This window comes from Panulirus ornatus, chromosome 16, assembly GCF_036320965.1.
Source record: "Panulirus ornatus isolate Po-2019 chromosome 16, ASM3632096v1, whole genome shotgun sequence".
Lineage (NCBI taxonomy): Eukaryota > Metazoa > Arthropoda > Malacostraca > Decapoda > Palinuridae > Panulirus > Panulirus ornatus.
Window position 1 is genome coordinate 48,223,286 of NC_092239.1, and position 21,652 is coordinate 48,244,937.

The window sequence follows — 21,652 nt, forward strand, 5'->3', positions numbered from 1 at the left end:
CACCCTGGGTCACGTTTCATCCTGTGTCATGCCTCACCCTGGATCATGCCTGACCCTGCGTCATGCCTTACCCTGTGTCATGCTTCATGCTGAGTCATGCCTCACCCAGGATCATGCCTCTCCATGGGTCATGCCTCACTCTCTGTCATGCCTCACCCTGGGTCATGCCTCACCCTGTGTCATTCCTTACCCTGGGTTATGCCTCACCCTGTGTCATGCATCACCCTCGGTCATGCTTTACCTAGATCAAGTCTCATCTGGGTCATGCCTCACCCTGGGTCACGCCGCACCTTGGGTCACCCCTCACCCTGGTGTTGCCTTACTCTGTGTCACGCCTCATCCTGGGTCATCCCTACTCTGGGTCATGCCTCATTCGTTGTCATGCTTTACCCTGTGTCAGGCCTCACCCTGGGTCATTCCTTACTTGGTTGAAGTGTCATCTGGGTCATGCCTCACCCTGGGTCACGCCTCACCTTGGGTTACGCCTCATCTCGGGTGTTGCGTCACCCTGGGGCTCGCCTCACCCTTGGTCTTGAGTCATCCTGGATGATGCCTCACCCTGTGTCATTGAGTCATGCTTCACCTTTGTCATGCCTCACCCTGGGTCATGCCTCACCCTGGATCATGCCTCACTCTTTGTCATGTCTCACCCTTTGTTATGTTTCACCCTGTTTCATGCCTCACCCTGGGTCATGCCTTTCCTGGGTCTAGTCTCACGTGGGTCACGCCTCACCTTGAGTCACGCCTCACCTTGGGTCACGCCTCACTCTGGGTGTTGCCTCATCCTGGGTCACGCCTCACCCTGGGTCATGCCTCACCCTATGTTATGCCTTACCTTGTGTCATGCCTCACCTTATGTCATGCCTCACCCTGTGTCATGTCTTACACTCTGTTATGCATCTTCCTGTTTCATTCCACACCCTAGGTCATGCCTCTCTGGATGATCCCTCACTCCGGGTAATGCCTCACCCTGGATCATGCCTCACCATGGGTCATGCCTTACCCTGCGTCATGCCTCACTCGGGGTCACACCTCACCCTGGATCATGCCTCTCCCTGGGTCATGCATCACCTTGTCATGCCTCACCATGGGTCATGCCTTACCTGGGTCAAGCCTTACCTGGGTCATGCCTCACCCTGGGTCACGCCTCACCTTGTGTCATACCTCAACCTGGATCATGTCTCACTCTTGGTCATGCCTCACCCTGGGTCAAGCCTCACAGAGATCATGCCTCACCCTGTGTCATGCCTCACCCTTGGTCATGCCTTACCTGGCTCAAGTCTCACCTGGGTCATGAATCACCTTTGGTCACGCCTCACCTTGGGTCATGCCTCACTTTGGGTTTTGCCTCACCCTGGGTCACGCCTTACCCTGGGTCATGTCTCTCCCTGGATCAAGCCTTCCCCGGGGTCATGCTTCAACCTGGGTCTTGCCTCAACCTGCGTCATGCCTCACCCTGGATCATGCCTTACCCTGGGTCATGCCTCACCCTGTTTCATGCCTCACCCTGTTTCATGGCTCACCCTGGATCATGCCTCACCATGGGTCATGCCTCACCAGGGGTCACGTCTCACCCTGGGTCATACCTTTTCCTGTGTCATGCCTCTCCCTGGTTCATGCCTCACCCTGTTTCATGCCTCACCCTGGATCATGTCTTACCCTTGGTCATGCATACTCCTGGGTTATGCCTCACCCTGGGTAATGCCTAACCCTGGGACATGCCTCACTCTGGGTCATGCCTCACCCTGGGTCATGCCTCACCCTGTGTCATGCACCACCTTGTGTCATGACTCACCCTGGGTCATGCTTTACCTGGGTCATGCCTCACCTGGGCCATGCCTCACCCTGGGTCATGCCTCACCTTGAGTCACGCCTCACCCTGGGAGTTGCCTCATCCTGGTTCACGCCTCACTCTGGGTCGTGCCTCACCCTGGGTCACACCTCACCTTGTGTCATACCTTACCATGGGTCATATCTCACCCTGGATCATGCATCAACCTGGGTCATGCCTCACTCTTGGTAATGCCTCACTCTGTGTCATGCCTCACCCTTTTTCATGCATCACCCTGGGTCAAGCCTTACCCTGGATCATGCATCACTCTGCGTTATGCCTCACCCTGTGTCATTCCTCATCCTGGGTCATGCTTTTCCTGGGTCAGGCCGCACCCTGGGTCACGGCTCACCATGGGTCAATCCTCACCCTGGGTCATGCCTCTCCCTGGGCCAAGCCTCGCCCTTGGGTTATGCCTCACCCTGGGTCATACCTTACCCTGGGTCATGCCTCACCCTGGTCACCGGTCATATTCTCTCTATTCGTAATCTTGATCATTGTTATTGTTAATTCCAAGAGATCTCTGAGTGCATCATTATATACTCACTTATGATTAAACTTTGTCTCAAATCTAGATCTTGCGCGGGTCATGTTGTAACTAAGATCTATCAAAAGGTGTCTTTATTGTCAGTCTTATGAAGTTCATAAAATCAACGTATCCATTTTGAATCTGATTTTCTTATAAGAATCAAAATGAATCACCATATTCATGATGTGTATAAGAAAATGGGAATATTGTACAGAAAAAATAAAACTTTTCAATGACCCATTTTCGAACACGACCAACCAATGAATCTTCTTAGATTTCCCGAGCGGCCAACACTGGTGGTGGCGGCGGAGGAGTTTCCAACACAGGAAGTTGTGTTAGTGGAGGATCCTGAGGCCCCTGGTGGAAGGCGACTCTCCTTCACGGGGTTCATGCCAAACCTGCTTCACTATCTCTCACAAGCCATCAATTTCACGTAAGCTGGGGTGTGAAAGTACCAGCAAACTACAGGGAGGATAAGAAAATGTGTTGGAAGGTGGTTAGTAATGTGAGATAAAGAAGAGAGCAAATGGGAGCGTCGTCGGTGAGGGTGACGGTGATGAGGTGAGGTCGAGACGGAGTGAGTATTTGGAAGGGTTGCTAAATGTGTTGATTGAGAGCAAATCTGGGATATGTCGATGTATCAGGCATGAAGGTATGTGAAGTGAAGGAGTCAGAGAGATTGGTTTGGTGAATAAAATGAGAAGTGATGGTGAGAGTTTAGTAAGATGAAATCCATTAAAGCGGCTGTAGAGTATGGGATTGTGGTCAAATTTCTAAACAAAAAAAGTGGATGACTGTGTTGTTGATTAGTTAGTTTGGACTTTCCATGCATGGATGGTTCGTGATGAAGTGCCTAAGGATTGGTTGAATGTTTGTATAGTGCCCCTGTATAAAAGTAAGGGAGACAAAACTGAATGTTCAAATTACAGTGACGACAAATGGAATGAAAAATTCCTTTGGAGCGAGGCCCTCAACCAGACTGTACTCACTTCCATTCTGAGACGATGGCACAGTGACGCAATAGATGATTTTCTCTCGCAGATCAACCAATTGCATCACTTTCCTATGATTCTAAATATATGGGGGTATCCTTTCAATACAACTTTCCTCTGATCGATTCCAATCCTTCTTTGCCCTACTTTTGATTGTCTTCTAATCTGTCCACATTCTTAGCTTTTCACAACTCATTCGTCTTAAATGAATGAATTCCACGCTCAATTTTGTGAAGTGAGCCAAACCGACGTACATATTTTCTATTCGATGTCATCATACCAATTTCAACTCTTGCAGGATTTTTCAGTTATAACGAAATATATGAAATACTTAAAAAAAAAAAATGAAACAATACCTTCAGTAATACTTAGAAATTCGTTCCTTTATCCATTAGCTTGTATATGACTACAAACTTTTCCTAGACAGAATTTACATCATCGACGAAATTCTTAAATAAAACGTGTCCATCATCAGGTATATATACAAGCAGCCCCGTGATGGGACCTGGGGTGCCCAGCAGGAAGACGGATCGTGGTCTGGCATGTTGGGTATGGTGATCAGGGAGGTACGTGTAGTGGCTCACCAGGCAGGCAGGACGATGGGACTTCTTCCAGCAGGTCGGGATACAGGACATGACTGATAATATCATGAGACTTAATGGTCCGTGATGAGGTTATCTTTGGTCGTAATTTTATTTCTAGTAGACAGGATAACATAAACGGAAGGTGACAGGGGATATGGCGAGCATGGAGATTGATTTGGTAGGCCACCTAGAGGGACGACTAGTGTGGTGAACAGGGACGCAGAATACTTTGAGATCAAAATGTACTACGGGATCCAGCATGGTAGTTATAGTGAGCAAAGGATCGATCTATTAGTCCACAGAGCAAAAACATAAGGATTAGTCCAGTGACTAGGGGGATTTAAAATGAAAAGTTAAGCAGGGTTGTGTACACAAGAGACACTAAGTTATTTAAATGGCCAAGTTTAACGTTGTCTATACATTAGAGTTTTCGGCAAACTTATATTCTTGACAAATGGCAGAAAATTACTGCCAGAGATTATATAATATATATATATATATATATATATATATATATATATATATATATATATATATATATATATATATATATATATATATATATATATATATATATATATATATATATATATATATATATATATATATATATATATATATATATATATATATATATATGGGGGTGAGTGGTTTGGGAATGTCTTGGGAGTAAAGTCAGGGGTTAGTAAGAGGACAAGAGCAAGGGAAGGAGTAGCAGTACTCCTGAAACAGGAGTTGTGGGAGTATGTGATAGAATGTAAGAAAGTAAATTCTCGATTAATATGGGTAAAACTGAAAGTTGATGGAGAGAGATGGGTGATTATTGGTGCATATGCACCTGGGCATGAGAAGAAAGATCATGAGAGGCAAGTGTTTTGGGAGCAGCTGAATGAGTGTGTTAGAAAGTGGTTTTGATGCACGAGACCGGGTTATAGTGATGGGTGATTTGAATGAAAAGGTGAGTAATGTGGCAGTTGAGGGAATAATTGGCATACATGGGGTGTTCAGTGTTGTAAATGGAAATGGTGAAGAGCTTACAGATTTATGTGCTGAAAAAGGACTGGTGATTGGGAATACCTGGTTTAAAATTCGAGATATACATAAGCATACGTATGTAAGTAGGACAAATGGCCAGAGAGCGTTATTGGATTACGTGTTAATTGACAGGCGCGCGAAAGAGACACTTTTGGATGTTAATGTGCTGAGAGGTGCAACTGGAGGGATGTCTGATCATTATCTTCTGGAGGATAAGGTGAAGATTTGTATGGGTTTTCAGAAAAGAAGAGTGAATGTTGGGGTGAAGAGGGTGGTGAGAGTAAGTGAGCTTGGGAAGGAGACTTGTGTGAGGAAGTACCAGGAGAGACTGAGTACAGAATGGAAAAAGGTGAGAACAATGGAAGTAAGGGGAGTGGGGGAGGAATGGGATGTATTTAGGGAATCAGTGATGGATTGCGCAAAAGATGCTTGTGGCATGAGAAGCGTGGGAGGTGGGTTGATTAGAAAGGGTAGTCAGTGGTGGGATGAAGAAGTAAGATTATTAGTGAAAGAGAAGAGAGAGGCATTTGGACGATTTTTGCAGGGAAAAAATGCAATTGAGTGGGAGATGTATAAAAGAAAGAGGCAGGAGGTCAAGAGAAAGGTGCAAGAGGTGAAAAGAGGGCAAATGAGAGCTGGGGTGAGAGAGTATCATTAAATTTTAGGGAGAATAAAAAGATGTTCTAGAAGGAGGTAAATAAAGTGCGTAAGACAAGGGAGCAAATGGGAACTTCAGTGAAGGGGGCTAATGGGGAGGTGATAACAAGTAGTGGTGATGTGAGAAGGAGATGGAGTGAGTATTTTGAAAGTTTATTGAATGTGTTTGATGATAGAGTGATAGATATAGGGTGTTTTGGTCGAGGTGGTGTGCAAAGTGAGAGGGTTAGGGAAAATGATTTGGTAAACAGAGAAGAGGTAGTAAAAGGTTTGCGGAAGATGAAAGTCGGCAAGGCAGCAGGTTTGGATGGTATTGCAGTGGAATCTATTAAAAAAGGAGTGACTGTATTGTTGACTGGTTGGTAAGGTTATTTAATGTATGTATGACTCATGGTGAGGTGCCTGAGGATTGGCGGAATGCGTGCATAGTGCCATTGTACAAAGGCAAAGGGGATAAGAGTGAGTGCTCAAATTACAGAGGTATAAGTTTGTTGAGTATTCCTGGTAAATTATATGGGAGGGTATTGATTGAGAGGGTAAAGGCATGTACAGAGCATCAGATTGGGGAAGTGCAGTGTGGTTTCAGAAATGGTTGAGGATGTGTGGATCAGGTGTTTGCTTTGAAGAATGTATGTGAGAAATACTTAGAAAAGCAAATGGATTTGTTTGTAGCATTTATGGATCTGGAGAAGGCATATGATAGAGTTGATAGAGATGCTCTGTGGAAGGTATTAAGAATATGTGGTGTGGGAGGCAAGTTGTTAGAAGCATTGAAAAGTTTTTATCGAGGATGGAAGGCATGAGTACGTGTAGAAAGAGAGGAAAGTGATTGGTTCTCAATGAATGTAGGTTTGCAGCAGGGGTGTGTGATATCTCCATGTAATAATGCACCAAAACCACAGCTCCCATTCCACATCCAAGCCCCACACAACTTTCCATGGTTTACCCCAGACGCTTCATATACCCTGCTTCAATCCATTGACAGCACGTCGACCCCGGTATACCACATCGTTCCAATTCACTCTATTCCTTGCACGCCTTTCACCCACCTGCATGTTCAGGCCCCGATCACTCAAATCTTTTTCACTCCATCTTTCCACCTCCAATTTGGTCTCCCACTTCTCGTTCCCTCCACCTCTGACACATATATCCTCTTTGTCAATCTTTCCTCACTCATTCTTTCCATGTGCCCAAACCATTTCAAAACACCCTCTTCTGCTCTCTCAACCACACTCTTTTTATTTCCAAACATCTCTCTTACCTTTACATACTCGATCAAACCACATCACACCACATATTTTGTCCTCAAACATCTCATTTCCAGCACATCCACCCTTCTGCGCACAACTCTATCCATAGCCCACGCCTCGCAACCATACAACATTGGTGGAACCACTATTCCTTCAAACATACCCATTTTTGCTTTCCGAGATAATGTTTTCGACTTCCACACATTCTTCAAGGCTCCCAGGATTTTCGCACCCTCCCCCACCCTATGATTCACTTCCGCTTCCATGGTTCCATCCGCTGCCAGATCCACTCCCATATATCTAAAACACTTTACTTCCTAATTGACTTGACCCTCAACCCTACTGTACCTAATAACCTTGCTCTTATTCACAATTACTCTTAACTGTCTTCTTTCACACACTTTACCAAACTCAGTCACCAGCTTCTGCAGTTTCTCACATGAATCAGCCACCAGCGCTGCATCATCAGCGAACAACAACTGACTCACTTCCCAAGCTCTCTCATCCACAACAGACTTCATACTTGCCCCTCTTTCCAAAACTCTTACATACACCTCCCTAACAACCCCATCCATAAACAAATGGAACCATGGAGACATCACACAGCCATGCCGCAAACCTACATTCACTTAGAACCAATCACTTTCCTCTCTTCCTACACGTACACATGCCTTACATCATCGATAAACACTTTTCACTGCTTCTAAGAACTTGCCTCCCACACCATATATTCTTAATACCTTCCACAGAGCATCTCTATCAACTCTATCATATGCCTTCTCCAGATCCATAAATGCTACATACAAATCCTTTTCTTTTTCTAAGTATTTCTCACATACATTTTTCAAAGGAAACACCTGATCCACACATCCTCTACCACTTCTGAATCCACACTGCTCTTCCCCAATCTGATGCTCTGTACATGCCTTCACCCTCTCAATCAATACCCTCCCTTATAATTTACCAGGAATACTCAACAAACTTATACCTCTGTAATTTGAGCACTCATTCTTATCCCCTTTACCTTTTTACAATGGCACTATGCACGCATTCAGTTAATCCTCAGGCACCTCACCATGAATCGTACATGCATTAATAATCTTTCCAACCAGTCAACAATACAGTCACCCCCTTTTTTAAGTAATTCCACTGCAATACCATCCAAACCTCCTGCTTTGCCGGCTTTCATCTTCCGCAAAGCTTTTACTACCTCCTCTCCATTTACCAAATCATTTTCCCTAACCCTCTCACTTTGCACACCACCTCGACCAAAACACCCTATATCTGCCACTCTATCATCAAACACATTCAACAAACCTTCAAAATACTCACTCCACGAGAGTGATATATATATATATATATATATATATATATATATATATATATATATATATATATATATATATATATATATATATATATATATATATATATATATATATATATATATATATATATATATATATATATTATATATATATATATATATATATATATATATATATATATATATATATATATATATATATATATATATATATATATATATATATATATATTTATATATATATATATATATATATATATATATCCAATATATATATATATATATATATATTGATACATATATATATTGGAAAGAATCACAGTTTTGCGCGTGATTAAGATATTCCTGAGTCCAGGGGGGAAAATTGTACACGATAAGTTCCCATGTGTACTTTCGTATGTAAATAATCAGATATCATCAGGGGGAGTAGCATGCAAAGAAATATAACCAGTCATTTGAGTTTATATCGCAAGGAGTCCGAAGCTTTAAGGACCGCCATTCTATAAAAACATGTGGTTCAAAGACAGACACCATGCGTTCATAAATTTATAATTTTACAAATTTTATCAACAAAAAATGTTATATAATTTGTATTGACCATCGCTAATATTAAGATTATAATTCTTTGTGTATTTGTTAATGGGAAGTTTCAATGATTTTATATCGTTGGTAATTGAGTCTAGAGTTAACTTGAGATTGGCCATCACTCCAGTCAACTTCTATGATCATAGCCTTTTTACGTGATTTAGAAATTAATGGCAACCGCTTTCTTGTCGTATTATATATTTATGTTACTTAATAATTATGGGTCTAGCAGAAGATCCTTACCTGATCCTGCCCTACATCTACAAACGGTTATCTATTTTCCATAAGGCACTTTATAGATGCTATCCAAGGAGGAATTTGTCTGGTGTGGAGTGGAATTCCTGACTATTACAGATATTTTTGTTTACAGTATTATTGTAGCTGAAGGCAAACTTTTAATTAAAGGATTTATCGGAACTTGGGAAGGGGGAAATTAGACAGTAAGTAAAATCACTATCAAAAGGGGAGTTATCTAAAAGTTTCTTAGGGTTCATGGGGAGATGTGGACTCAACTCTAATAAATATGATCTTTCTTTGTAAATATTTAAGGGATTTTATCAAATTAAAGCTTGTAGGGTACTTTAATTAGATACCCATAGAAATGTTTATTCTCAAAATCCACTCAATGTGAAATTGGTTTTGCAAATAAGTAATGCCCCGATGGACAATAGATTAGAATATAATGTTATTCTTAAAACTCTATCTTGTTTTGTGTGAGTAAATAATGGATATATGAAGCACTTACATGGTTTAGGTTTTACTGTAACTGCATTTTAACTATATTTTATACTTTAGTATCCTCTGATCATGGATCATGCAATCGATAATAAATGGTAATAGCCATACATCCCATTAAGTTAGCTATAGATGTTCAAATTTATAGACTTGAGCCCCTCAAACCACTCCATTTGACACCAAGTCATCCTGAACGTTAAGTTGCAAAGAAAGAAATATTTTATAGTATTGAGGCATACCTTATACCTCCCATTGATGCTAAGAATCAGTGTAGTTCTCCCTTTTCTCATCATGGTTTTTCCTTTTACTTACACTTGTTCCTTAAATCCTTTAATGGTAAATGTCTACCTTCTAAGCATACATAATACATCTATTATAATGAATATGTTAAGCAGGGTCATTCACTCAAGAGATATTCCCCTCTGGATGCTTCTTTATAAAGGTTTTACAATTGTGGTAGGGGATTTGTAATGAATTTAATGTTGGAAGAATAGTATGGATTTTTTTTTCTGGTTAGTAAGTATAAGCTTTCTTGATTTAGTATATGAACGGGAACAATAAGAATCATATACGGGTTGTTTGAATTGCAATTCAAAAAACTCATGCTACTATGTTTTCTGTCGGGGTTTTTATTGCCATTCTGATTTTGACTATGTCGATTCGACGATACTTTGTTAATTGTTGAAGATGTCTATCAGAATTACACCCTAATGAATTTAATCTGATATCAGTGGTAAGGTCTTTACAATTTAGTTATCTTAGTGCAGACATAATTTGTTTATAATGATATAGTTTATGTAACGCTCCTTCGTTGTTTGGAAATCTTATGTTTACCATATGGCTTCCTTTGCGTCGTATCTCCCCATGTATATCTAGCTGACCTGTTTTATTTTTCTTTGTCTCCCTGGATGATTGACTTATTACACGAATGTGCAATTGGGAATACTTATCGTTGTTTTTACTTTTCCCAGTGGATCTTATGTGAATATATATAATTTATATTATATTTATATATTATTATTTAATTTTTATATTTATAGTATTTAGATATTTATTTATATTTTTTGTCGTAAATAAATTATACATTTCCTTTTTTCCTTGCCAAAGAGGTTGATACCATTATGTGAAATTATTTTTTTCATTCTTTCAAGTAGAAGTTTCAGTTTTCTAAATTGGTTTCTTACCATTTTATATGTATTCATATGTTTGGGTATGTGTGTGTGTGTTTATGTGTTATGTATGTGTAAGTCGTCGTGTATGTGTACTTTATTATGTATATTTTATATGTATGTTATAAATTGGGAAAGGGTTGAAAGTATACTAACCAAGTATATTCCTCGCGGTTTTGTCGTCGAAAGCGACTTGAGGGGTACGGGACGGGGGGCCAGAATTCCTTACCCTCCTTGTTATTAACTTTTAAATATGGGGTGAAACAGAAAGAAGAAGGAAGTCACGCGGGGAGTGCCATCCTCCTCGAATAGGCTCAGAGTGGGGTGTCATAAATGTGTGTGGATGTAACCAAGATGTGGGACAAAGGAATGAGTTTGATTGTTAGGTAGGTTGATGAGATTCGGAAAGGACGGATAATAGGAAAAAAGGGAGTGAGAGGGATGGGAGAGGGCATGAGGCTAAGCGAGGAGGGATGATTGGGATGGGCGATAGGATAGGGAGAGGAGTAAGATAGAGAGAGTAAGAAGAGAGATGCGGGTGAAGAAGAGAGAGAGGGAGGGGTGGTGGTTAGGTGGTGGAGTTGGATGTTGATATGGTAGTTTTGTTTGAGGAAAGGAAAGGAAACCTGGATGTTTTGGCTATGAGGAGTGATGAAAGAAAGCTCAGAGGGTATAAAGGGGGAAAAAGAGTTCGGTTTGGGAATGTTAGCTGGGGAGTTAAAGTCAGGGGTAAGTCAGCAAGTTGAGAGGTCAAGAGCATGGGAAAATTGGAGTAGCAATACTCTGAAACAGGAGTTGTGGGGGGGATGTGTTAGGTTTTAAGAAAGTAAAAATTCTCGATTAATATGGGGTAAACTGAAAGTTGTTGGAGGAGGGGGGTGGGTGATTATTGGTGCATTTAAACCTGGGCATAGAGAAGAAAGATAAGGAGGCAAGTCTTTTGGGAGGCCTGAATGAGTGTTTTAAAGTGGTTTTGTGCACGAGGCCCCGGGTTTTAGTGATGGGTGTGATTTGAATGCATGGTGGTAATGTGGAAAGTTTGAGGGGAAAAAATAAATTTGGTTTTTTTTACATGGGGGGGGTTCAGTGTTGTTAAAGGGAAAAATGGTGAAGAGCTTGTAGATTTATGTGCGGGGAAAAGGGGGATTGGATGATGGGAATCCCCGGGTTTTTTTTTAAATGGGAGGATTTATACATAAGTATACTTAATTGTAAGTAGGGAGATGGCCAGAGAGCGTTATTGGATTATCGTTTTTAAAATTTTGACCAAGGCTTGCGAAAAGGGGAAAAATTTTTGGAAATGTTAATGTGCTGAGGGGGTCACTGGTGGGATTTTTGATCATTATCTTGTGGAGGTAAGGTGAAGATTTGTTTGGGTTTTTCGGGAAAAAGAAGAGGGGAATTTTGGGGGTTTTGAAGAGGGTGGTAGAGTAGGTGAGTTTGGGAAGGAGACCTGTGTGGGGAAAAGAAACCAGGAGAGAGAAAGGGGAGAAACAGATTGGAAAAAGGTGGGAGAAAAAATTTTTGGAAGAAAGGGGGAAAAAGGTGGGGAGGGAAATGGGATGTATTTTGGGAATCGTGATGGGAATTGCCCCAAAAGTTGTTTTGGGGGCATGAAAAAAGAGAGTGGGAGGGGGGGGTTTGTTGATTAAAAAAAGGGTATGTGAGTGGTGGGATGAGAAGGTAAGAGTTTTTAGTGAAAGAGGGGAGAGGCATTTGGATGATTTTTGCCCGGGGAAAAAAAAATGCAATTTAGTGGGGAGATGTTTAAAAAAAATAAAGGGGACAGGAGGTCAAAAAAAAGAAAGGTTGCAAAGTGGTGAAAAAAAAGGGGGAAATGGGGGAGGGGGGGGTGAGAGAGGGATCATTAAATTTTAGGAGAATAAAAAGATGTTTTTGGAAGGAGGTAAATAATGTGGTTTTTAAAAAAAGGGAAACAAATGGGGGAATCAGTGAGGGGCAAATTTTTGGGGGGTGATAAAAGTAGTGGGTGATTTGAGAAGGAATGGAATTTGGGGGGAGTATTTGAAGGTTTGTTGATGTGTTTGATGATAGGTGGAGATATAGGGTGTTTTGGTCCCCAGGTGGGGGGTGCAAAGTGAGAGGGTTAGGGATAAAGGAAAAATTTATTTTGGTAAACAGGAAGAGGTAGTGAAAGCTTTGCGGAAGATGGAAGCGGCAGGGAGGGAGGTTTTGGGAAAGGTTTTTTGCAGTGGGGAATTTATTAAAAAAAGGGGGTGGGTGACTGTTAAATTTTTGACTGGTTGGTAAGGTTATTTAATGTATGGATGGGCTTTATGGTGAGGTGCTGGGGGTTGGCGGAATGCGGCATTTTTTGTAGTGCCATTGTACAAAGGCAAAGGGGATAAGGGGTGAGTGCTCAAATTACAGAGGTATAAGTTTGTTGAGTATTCCTGGTAAATTATATGGGAGGGTATTGATTGAGAGGGTGAAGGCATGTACAGAGCATCAGATTGGGGAAGAGCAGTCTGGTTTCAGAAGTGGTAGAGGATGTGTGGATCAGGTGTTTGCTTTGAAGAATGTATGTGAGAAATACTTAGAAAAGCAAATGGATTTGTATGTAGCATTTATGGATCTGGAGAAGGCATATGATAGAGTTGATAGAGATGCTCTGTGGAAGGTATTAAGAATATATGGTGTGGGAGGAAAGTTGTTAGAAGCAGTGAAAAGTTTTTATCGAGGATGTAAGGCATGTGTACGTGTAGGAAGAGAGGAAAGTGATTGGTTCTCAGTGAATGTATGTTTGCGGCAGGGGTGTGTGATGTCTCCATGGTTGTTTAATTTGTTTATGGATGGGGTTGTTAGGGAGGTAAATGCAAGAGTTTTGGAAAGAGGGGCAAGTATGAAGTCTGTTGGGGATGAGAGAGCTTGGGAAGTGAGTCAGTTGTTGTTCGCTGATGATACAGCGCTGGTGGTTGATTCATGTGAGAAACTGCAGAAGCTGGTGACTGAGTTTGGAAAAGTGTGTGGAAGAAGAAAGTTAAGAGTAAATGTGAATAAGAGCAAGGTTATTAGGTACAGTAGGGTTGAGGGTCAAGTCAATTGGGAGGTGAGTTTGAATGGAGAAAAACTGGAGGAAGTGAAGTGTTTTAGATATCTGGGAGTGGATCTGGCAGCGGATGGAACCATGGAAGCGGAAGTGGATCATAGGGTGGGGGAGGGGACGAAAATCCTGGGGGCCTTGAAGAATGTGTGGAAGTCGAGAACATTATCTCGGAAAGCAAAAATGGGTATGTTTGAAGGAATAGTGGTTCCAACAATGTTGTATGGTTGCGAGGCGTGGGCTATGGAGAGAGTTGCCCGCAGGAGGATGGATGTGCTGGAAATGAGATGTTTGAGGACAATGTGTGGTGTGAGGTGGTTTGATCGAGTGAGTAACGTAAGGGTAAGAGAGATGTGTGGAAATAAAAAGAGCGTGGTTGAGAGAGCAGAAGAGGGTGTTTTGAAGTTGTTTGGGCACATGGAGAGGATGAGTGAGGAAAGATTGACCAAGAGGATATATGTGTCGGAGGTGGAGGGAACAAGGAGAAGAGGGTGACCAAATTGGAGGTGGAAAGATGGAGTGAAAAAGATTTTTTGTGATCGGGGCCTGAACATGCATGAGGGTGGAAGGAGGGCAAGGAATAGAGTGAATTGGATCGATGTGGTATACCGGGGTTGACGTGCTGTCAGTGGATTGAAGCAGGGCATGTGAAGCGTCTGGGGTAAACCATGGAAAGCTGTGTAGGTATGTATATTGCGTGTGTGGACGTATGTATATACATGTGTATGGGGGGGGGGGGGTGGGGCCATTTCTTTCGTCTGTTTCCTTGCGCTACCTCGCAAACGCGGGAGACAGCGACAGAGTATAAAAAAAAAATATATATATATATATATATATATATATATATATATATATATATATATATATATATATATATATATATTCTTTTCTTTTTCTTTCATACTATATGCCATTTCCCGCATTAGCGAAGTAGCGTTGAGAACAGAGGACTGGGCCCTTGAGGGAATATCCTCACCTAGGCCCCTTCTCTGTTCCCTTTTTTGTTGTCTCCCGCGTTTGCGAGGTACCGCAAGGAAACAGACGAAAGAAATGGCCCAACCCCCCCCCCCCCCCCCCCCCCCCATACACATGTACATACATACGTCCACACACGCAAATATACATACCTACACAGCTTTCCATGGTTTACCCCAGACGCTTCACATGCCTTGAATCAATCCACTGACAGCACGTCAACCCCGGTATACCACATCGCTCCAATTCACTCTATTCCTTGCCCTCCTTTCACCCTCCTGCATGTTCAGGCCCCGATCACACAAAATCTTTTTCACTCCATCTTTCCACCTCCAATACATATACATATATATATACATATATATATATATATATATATATATATATATATATATATATGTATATATATATATATATATATATATATATATATATATATATATATATATATATATATATATATATATATATATATATATATATATATATATTTATATATATATATATATATATATATATATATATATATATATATATATATATATATGTATATATATATATATATATATGTATATATATATATATATATATATATATATATATATATATATATATATATATATATATATATATATATATATATATATATATATATATATATATATATATATATATACATATATATATATATATATATACATATATATATATATATATATATATATATATATATATATATATATATATATATATATATATATATATATATATATATATATATATATATATATATATATATATATATATATATATATATGTTTATGAAATGCTTGGGAAGGAGACTTGTGTGAGGAAGTACCAGGAGAGAATGAGTACATAATGGAAAAAGGTGAGAACAATGGAAGTAAGGGGAGTGGGGGAGGAATGGGATGTATTTAGGGAATCAGTGATGGATTGCGCAAAAGATGCTTGTGGCATGAGAAGAGTGGGAGGTGGGTTGATTAGAAAGGGTAGTGAGTGGTGGGATGAAGAAGTAAGATTATTAGTGAAAGAGAAGAGAGAGGCATTTGGACGATTTTTGCAGGGAAAAAATGCAATTGAGTGGGAGATGTATAAAAGAAAGAGACAGGAGGTCAAGAGAAAGGTGCAAGAGGTTAAAAAGAGGGCAAATGAGAGTTTGGGTGAGAGAGTATCATTAAATTTTAGAGAGAATAAAAAGATGTTCTGGAAGGAGGTAAATAAAGTGCGTAAGACAATGGAGCAAATGGGAACTTGAATGAAGGGCGCATATGGGGAGGTGATAACAAGTAGTGGTGATGTGAGAAGGAGATGGAATGAGTATTTTGAATGTTTGTTGAATGTGTTTGATGATAGAGTGGCAGATATAGGGTGTTTTGGTCGAGTTGGTGTGCAAAGTGAGAGGGTTAGGGAAAATGATTTGGTAAACAGAGAAGAGGTAGTAAAAGCTTTCCGGAAGATGAGAGCCGGCAAGGCAGCAGGTTTGGATGGTATTGCAGAGGAATTTATTAAAAAAGGGGGTGACTGTATTATTGACTGGTTGGTAAGGTTATTTAGTGTTTGTATGACTCATGGTGAGGTGCCTGAGGATTGGCGGAATGCTTGCATAGTGCCATTGTACAAAGGCAAAGGGGATAAGAGTGAGTGCTCAAATTACAGAGGTATAAGTTTGTTGAGTATTCCTGGTAAATTATATGGGAGGGTATTGATTGAGAGGGTGAAGGCATGTACAGAGTAACAGATTGGGGAAGAGCAATGTGGTTTCAGAAGTGGTAGAGGATGTGTGGATCAGGTGTTTGCTTTGAAGAATGTATGTGAGAAATTCTTAGAAAAGTAAATGGATTTGTATATAGCATTTATGGATCTGGAGAAGGCATATGATAGAGTTGATAGAGATGCTCTGTGGAAGGTATTAAGAATATATGGTGTGGGAGGCAAGTTGTTAGAAGCAGTGAAAAGTTTTTATCGAGTATGTAAGGCATGTGTACGTGTAGGAAGAGAGGAAAGTGATTGGTTCTCAGTGAATGTAGGTTTGCGGCAGGGGTGTGTGATGTCTCCATAGTTGTTTAATTTGTTTATGGATGGGGTTGTTAGGGAGGTGAATGCAAGAGTTTTGGAAAGAGGGACAAGTATGAAGTCTTTTGTGGACGAGAGAGCTTGGGAAGTGAGTCAGTTGTTGTTCGCTGATGATACAGCGCTGGTGGCTGATTCATGTGAGAAACTGCAGAAGCTGGTGACTGAGTTTGGTAAAGTGTGTGAAAGAAGAAAGTTAAGAGTAAATGTTAATAAGAGCAAGGTTATTAGGTACAGTAGGGTTGAGGGTCAAGTCAATTGGGAGCTAAGTCTGAATGGAGCAAAACTGGAGGAAGAAAAGTGTTTTAGATATCTGGGAGTGGATCTGGCAGCAGATGGAACCCTGGAAGCGGAAGTGGATCATAGGGTGGGGGAGGGGGCGGAAATCCTGGGAGCCTTGAAGAATGTGTGGAAGTCGAGAACATTATCTCGGAAAGCAAAAATGGGTATGTTTGAAGGAATAGTGGTTCCAACAATGTTGTATGGTTGCGAGGCGTGGGCTATGGATAGAGTTGTGCGCAGGAGGATGGATGTGCTGGAAATGAGATGTTTGAGGACAATGTGTGGTGTGAGGTGGTTTGATCGAGTAAGTAACATAAGGGTAAGAGAGATGTATGGAAATAAAAAGAGCGTGGTTGAGAGAGCAGAAGAGGGTGTTTTGAAATTGTTTGCGCACCTGGAGAGAATGAGTGAGGAAAGATTGACCAAGAGGATATATGTGTCGGAGGTGGAGGGAACGAGGAGAAGTGGGAGACCAAATTGGAGGTGGAAAGATGGAGTGAAAAAGATTTTGTGTGATCGGGGCCTGAACATGCAGGAGGGTGAAAGGAGGGCAAGGAATAGAGTGAATTGGATCGATGTGGTATACCGGGGTTGACGTGCTGTCAGTGGATTGAATCATCGCATGTGAAGCGTCTGGGGTAAACCATGGAAAGCTCTGTAGGTATGTATATTTGCGTGTGTGGACATATGTATATACATGCGTATGGGGGTCGGTTGGGCCATTTCTTTCGTCTGTTTCCTTGCGCTACCTCGCAAACGCGGGAGACAGCGACAAAGCAAAAAAAAAAAAAATAAATATATATATATACATATATATATATATATATATATATATATATATATATATATATATATATATATATATATATATATATATATATATATATATATATATATATATATATATATATATATATATATATATATATATGGAAAAAGTTGGAGGAACTGAAGTGTTTTAGATATTTGGGATTGGATTTGGCAGCGGATGGAACCATGGAAGCGGAAGTGAATTATAAGGTGGGGGAGGGGGCGAAAGGTCTGGGAGCGATGAAGAATGTGTGGTAGTCGAGAACGCTATCTCGGAAAACAAAAATGGGTATCTTTGAAGGAATAGTGGTTCCAACAATGTTATGTGGTTGCGAGGCGTGGGCTATAGATAGAGTTGTGCGGAGGAGGGTGTATGTGCTGGAAATGAGATGTTTGAGGAGAATATGTGGTGTGATGTGGTTTGATGGAGTAGGTAATAATAGGGTAACAGAGATGTGTGTTAATAAAAAGAGTGTGGTTGAGAAAGCGGAAGAGGGTCTTTTGAAATGTTTTAGTAACATGGAGAAAATAAGTGAGGAAAGATTGACCAAGAGGTTATATGTGTCATAGGTGGAGGGAACGAGGAAAAGTGGGAGAGCAAATTGCAGGTGGAAGGTGGAGTAAAGAAGATTTTGAGTGATCGGCGCCTGAACATGCAGGAAGGTGAAAGGCTTGCAAGGAATAGAGTGAATTAGAACGATGTGGTATACCGGGGTCGACGGGAGTCAATGGATTGAACTAGTGCATGTGAAAAGTCTGAGGTAAACCATGGAAAGTTCTGTTGTGCCAGGATGTGGAAAGGGAGTTGTGGTTTCGGTGCAACATTATATGACAGCTAGAGACTGAGTGTGAACGAATGGGGCCTTTATTGTCTTTTCCTAGCGTTACCTCGAGTACATGAGGGGGGAGGGGGTTGTTATTGCATGTGTGGCGGGGCAGTGATGGGAATGAATAGAGGTAGACAGTGTGAATTATGTACATGTGTATATATGTATATGTCTCTGGGTGTATATATATGTATACGTTGAGATGTATAGGTATGTATATTTGGGTGTATGGAAGTGTATGTATATACATATATATGTGGGTGGGTTGTGCAATTTTTTCGTCTGTTTCCTTGCGCTACCTCGCTAACGCGGGAGACAGCGCCAAAGCAAAATATACATATATATATATATATATATATATATATATATATATATATATATATATATATATATATATATATATATATATATATATATATATATATATATATATATATATATATGTATGTTCTGGAAGGAGGTAAATAAAGTGCGTAAGACAAAGGAGCAAATGGGATCTTCAGTGAAGGGCGCAAATGGGGAGGTGATAACAAGTAGTGGTGATGTGAGAAAGAGATGGAGTGAGTATTTTGAAAGTTTGTTGAATGTGTTTGATGATAGAGTGGCAGATATGGGGTGTTTTGGTCAAGGTGGTGTGCAAAGTGAGAGGGTTAGGGATAATGATTTGGTAAACAGAGAAGAGGTAGTAAAGGTTTGCGGAAGATGAAGGCCCGCAAGGCAGCAGGTTTGGATGGTATTGCAGTGGAATTTATTAAAAAAGGGGGTGACTGTATTATTGACTGGTTGGTAAGGTTATTTAATGTATGTATGACTCATGGTGAGGTGCCTCAGGTTTGGCGGAATGCGTGCATAGTGCCATTGTACAAAGGCAAAGGGGATAAGGGTGAGTGCTCAAATTTCAGAGGTATAAGTTTGTTGAGTATTCCTGGTAAATTATATGAGAGGGTATTGATTGAGAGGGTGAAGGCATATACAGAGCATCAGATTGGGGAAGAGCAGTGTGGTTTCAGAAGTGGTAGAGGATATGTGGACCAGGTGTTTGCTTTGAAGAATGTATGTGAGAAATACTTAGAAAAGCAAATGGATTTGTATGTAGCATTTATGGATCTGGAGAAGGCATATGATAGAGTTGTTAGAGATGCTCTGTGGAAGGTATTAAGAATATATGGTGTGGGAGGCAAGTTGTTAGAAGCAGTGAAAAGTTTTTATCGAGGATGTAAGGCATGTGTACGTGTAGGAAGAGAGGAAAGTGATTGGTTCTCAGTGAATGTAGGTTTGCGGCAGGGGTGTGTGATGTCTCCATGGTTGTTTAATTTGTTTATGGATGGGGTTGTTAGGGAGGTGAATGCAAGAGTTTTGGAAAGAGGGGCAAGTATGAAGTCTGTTGTGGATGAGAGAGCTTGGGAAGTGAGTCAGTTGTTGTTCGCTGATGATACAGCGCTGGTGGCTGATTCATGTGAGAAACTGCAGAAGCTGGTGACTGAGTTTGGTAAAGTGTGTGAAAGAAGAAAGTTAAGAGTAAATGTGAATAAGAGCAAGGTTATTAGGTACAGTAGGGTTGAGGGTCAAGTGAACTGGGAGGTAATTTTGAATGGAGAAAAACTGGAGGAAGTAAAGTGTTTTAGATATCTGGGAGTGGATCTGGCAGCGGATGGAACCCTGGAAGCGGAAGTGGATCATAGGGTGGGGGAGGGGGCGAAAATCCTGGGAGCCTTGAAGAATGTGTGGAAGTCTAGAACATTATCTCGGAAAGCAAAAATGGGTATGTTTGAAGGAATAGTGGTTCCAACAATGTTGTATGGTTGCGAGGCGTGGACTATGGATAGAGTTGTGCGCAGGAGGATGGATGTGCTGGAAATGAGATGTTTGAGGACAATGTGTGGTGTGAGGTGGTTTGATCGAGTAAGTAACGTAAGGGTAAGAGAGATGTGTGGAAATAAAAAGTGTTTGGTTGAGAGAGCAGAAGAGGGTGTTTTGAAATTGTTTGTGCACCTGGAGAGAATGAGTGAGAAAAGATTGACCAAGAGGATATATATGTCGGAGGTGGAGGGAACGAGTAGAAGTGGGAGACCAAATTGGAGGTGGAAAGATGAAGTGAAAAAGATTTTGTGTGATCGGGGCCTGAACATGCAGGAGGGTGAAAGGAGGGCAAGGAATAGAGTGAATTGGATCGATGTGGTATACCGGGGTTGACGTGCTGTCAGTGGATTGAATCATCGCATGTGAAGCGTCTGGGGTAAACCATGGAAAGCTCTGTAGGTATGTATATTTGCGTGTGTGGACATATGTATATACATGCGTATGGGGGTCGGTTGGGCCATTTCTTTCGTCTGTTTCCTTGCGCTACCTCGCAAACGCGGGAGACAGCGACAAAGCAAAAAAAAAATAAATATATATATATATATATATATATATATATATATATATATATATGGAAAAAGTTGGAGGAACTGAAGTGTTTTAGATATTTGGGATTGGATTTGGCAGCGGATGGAACCATGGAAGCGGAAGTGAATTATAAGGTGGGGGAGGGTGCGAAAGGTCTGGGAGCGATGAAGAATGTGTGGTAGTCGAGAACGCTATCTCGGAAAACAAAAATGGTTATCTTTGAAGGAATAGTGGTTCCAACAATGTTATATGGTTGCGAGACGTGGGCTATAGATAGAGTTGTGCGGAGGAGGGTGTATGTGCTGGAAATGAGATGTTTGAGGAGAATATGTGGTGTGATGTGGTTTGATGGAGTAGGTAATAATAGGGTAACAGAGATGTGTGTTAATAAAAAGAGTGTGGTTGAGAAAGCGGAACCAGGGTCTTTTGAAATGTTTTAGTAACATGGAGAAAATAAGTGAGGGAAGATTGACCAAGAGGTTATATGTGTCATAGGTGGAGGGAACGAGGAAAAGTGGGAG

At 40.9% G+C, this 21,652-nt stretch overlaps 1 protein-coding gene across 1 annotated transcript in view; it reads left to right on the plus strand.

The window, feature by feature from the left end:
• Positions 1-2,620: 2,620 nt before the first annotated feature.
• LOC139753936 (probable glutamate receptor) overlaps positions 2,621-21,652 on the plus strand; it is a 48,937-nt gene continuing 29,905 nt past the window's right edge. Inside the window, exon 1 of the mRNA XM_071670896.1 lies at positions 2,621-2,793. Within this exon, the coding sequence (XP_071526997.1) occupies positions 2,621-2,793 (173 nt within the window). The remainder of the gene's footprint in view (positions 2,794-21,652) is intronic.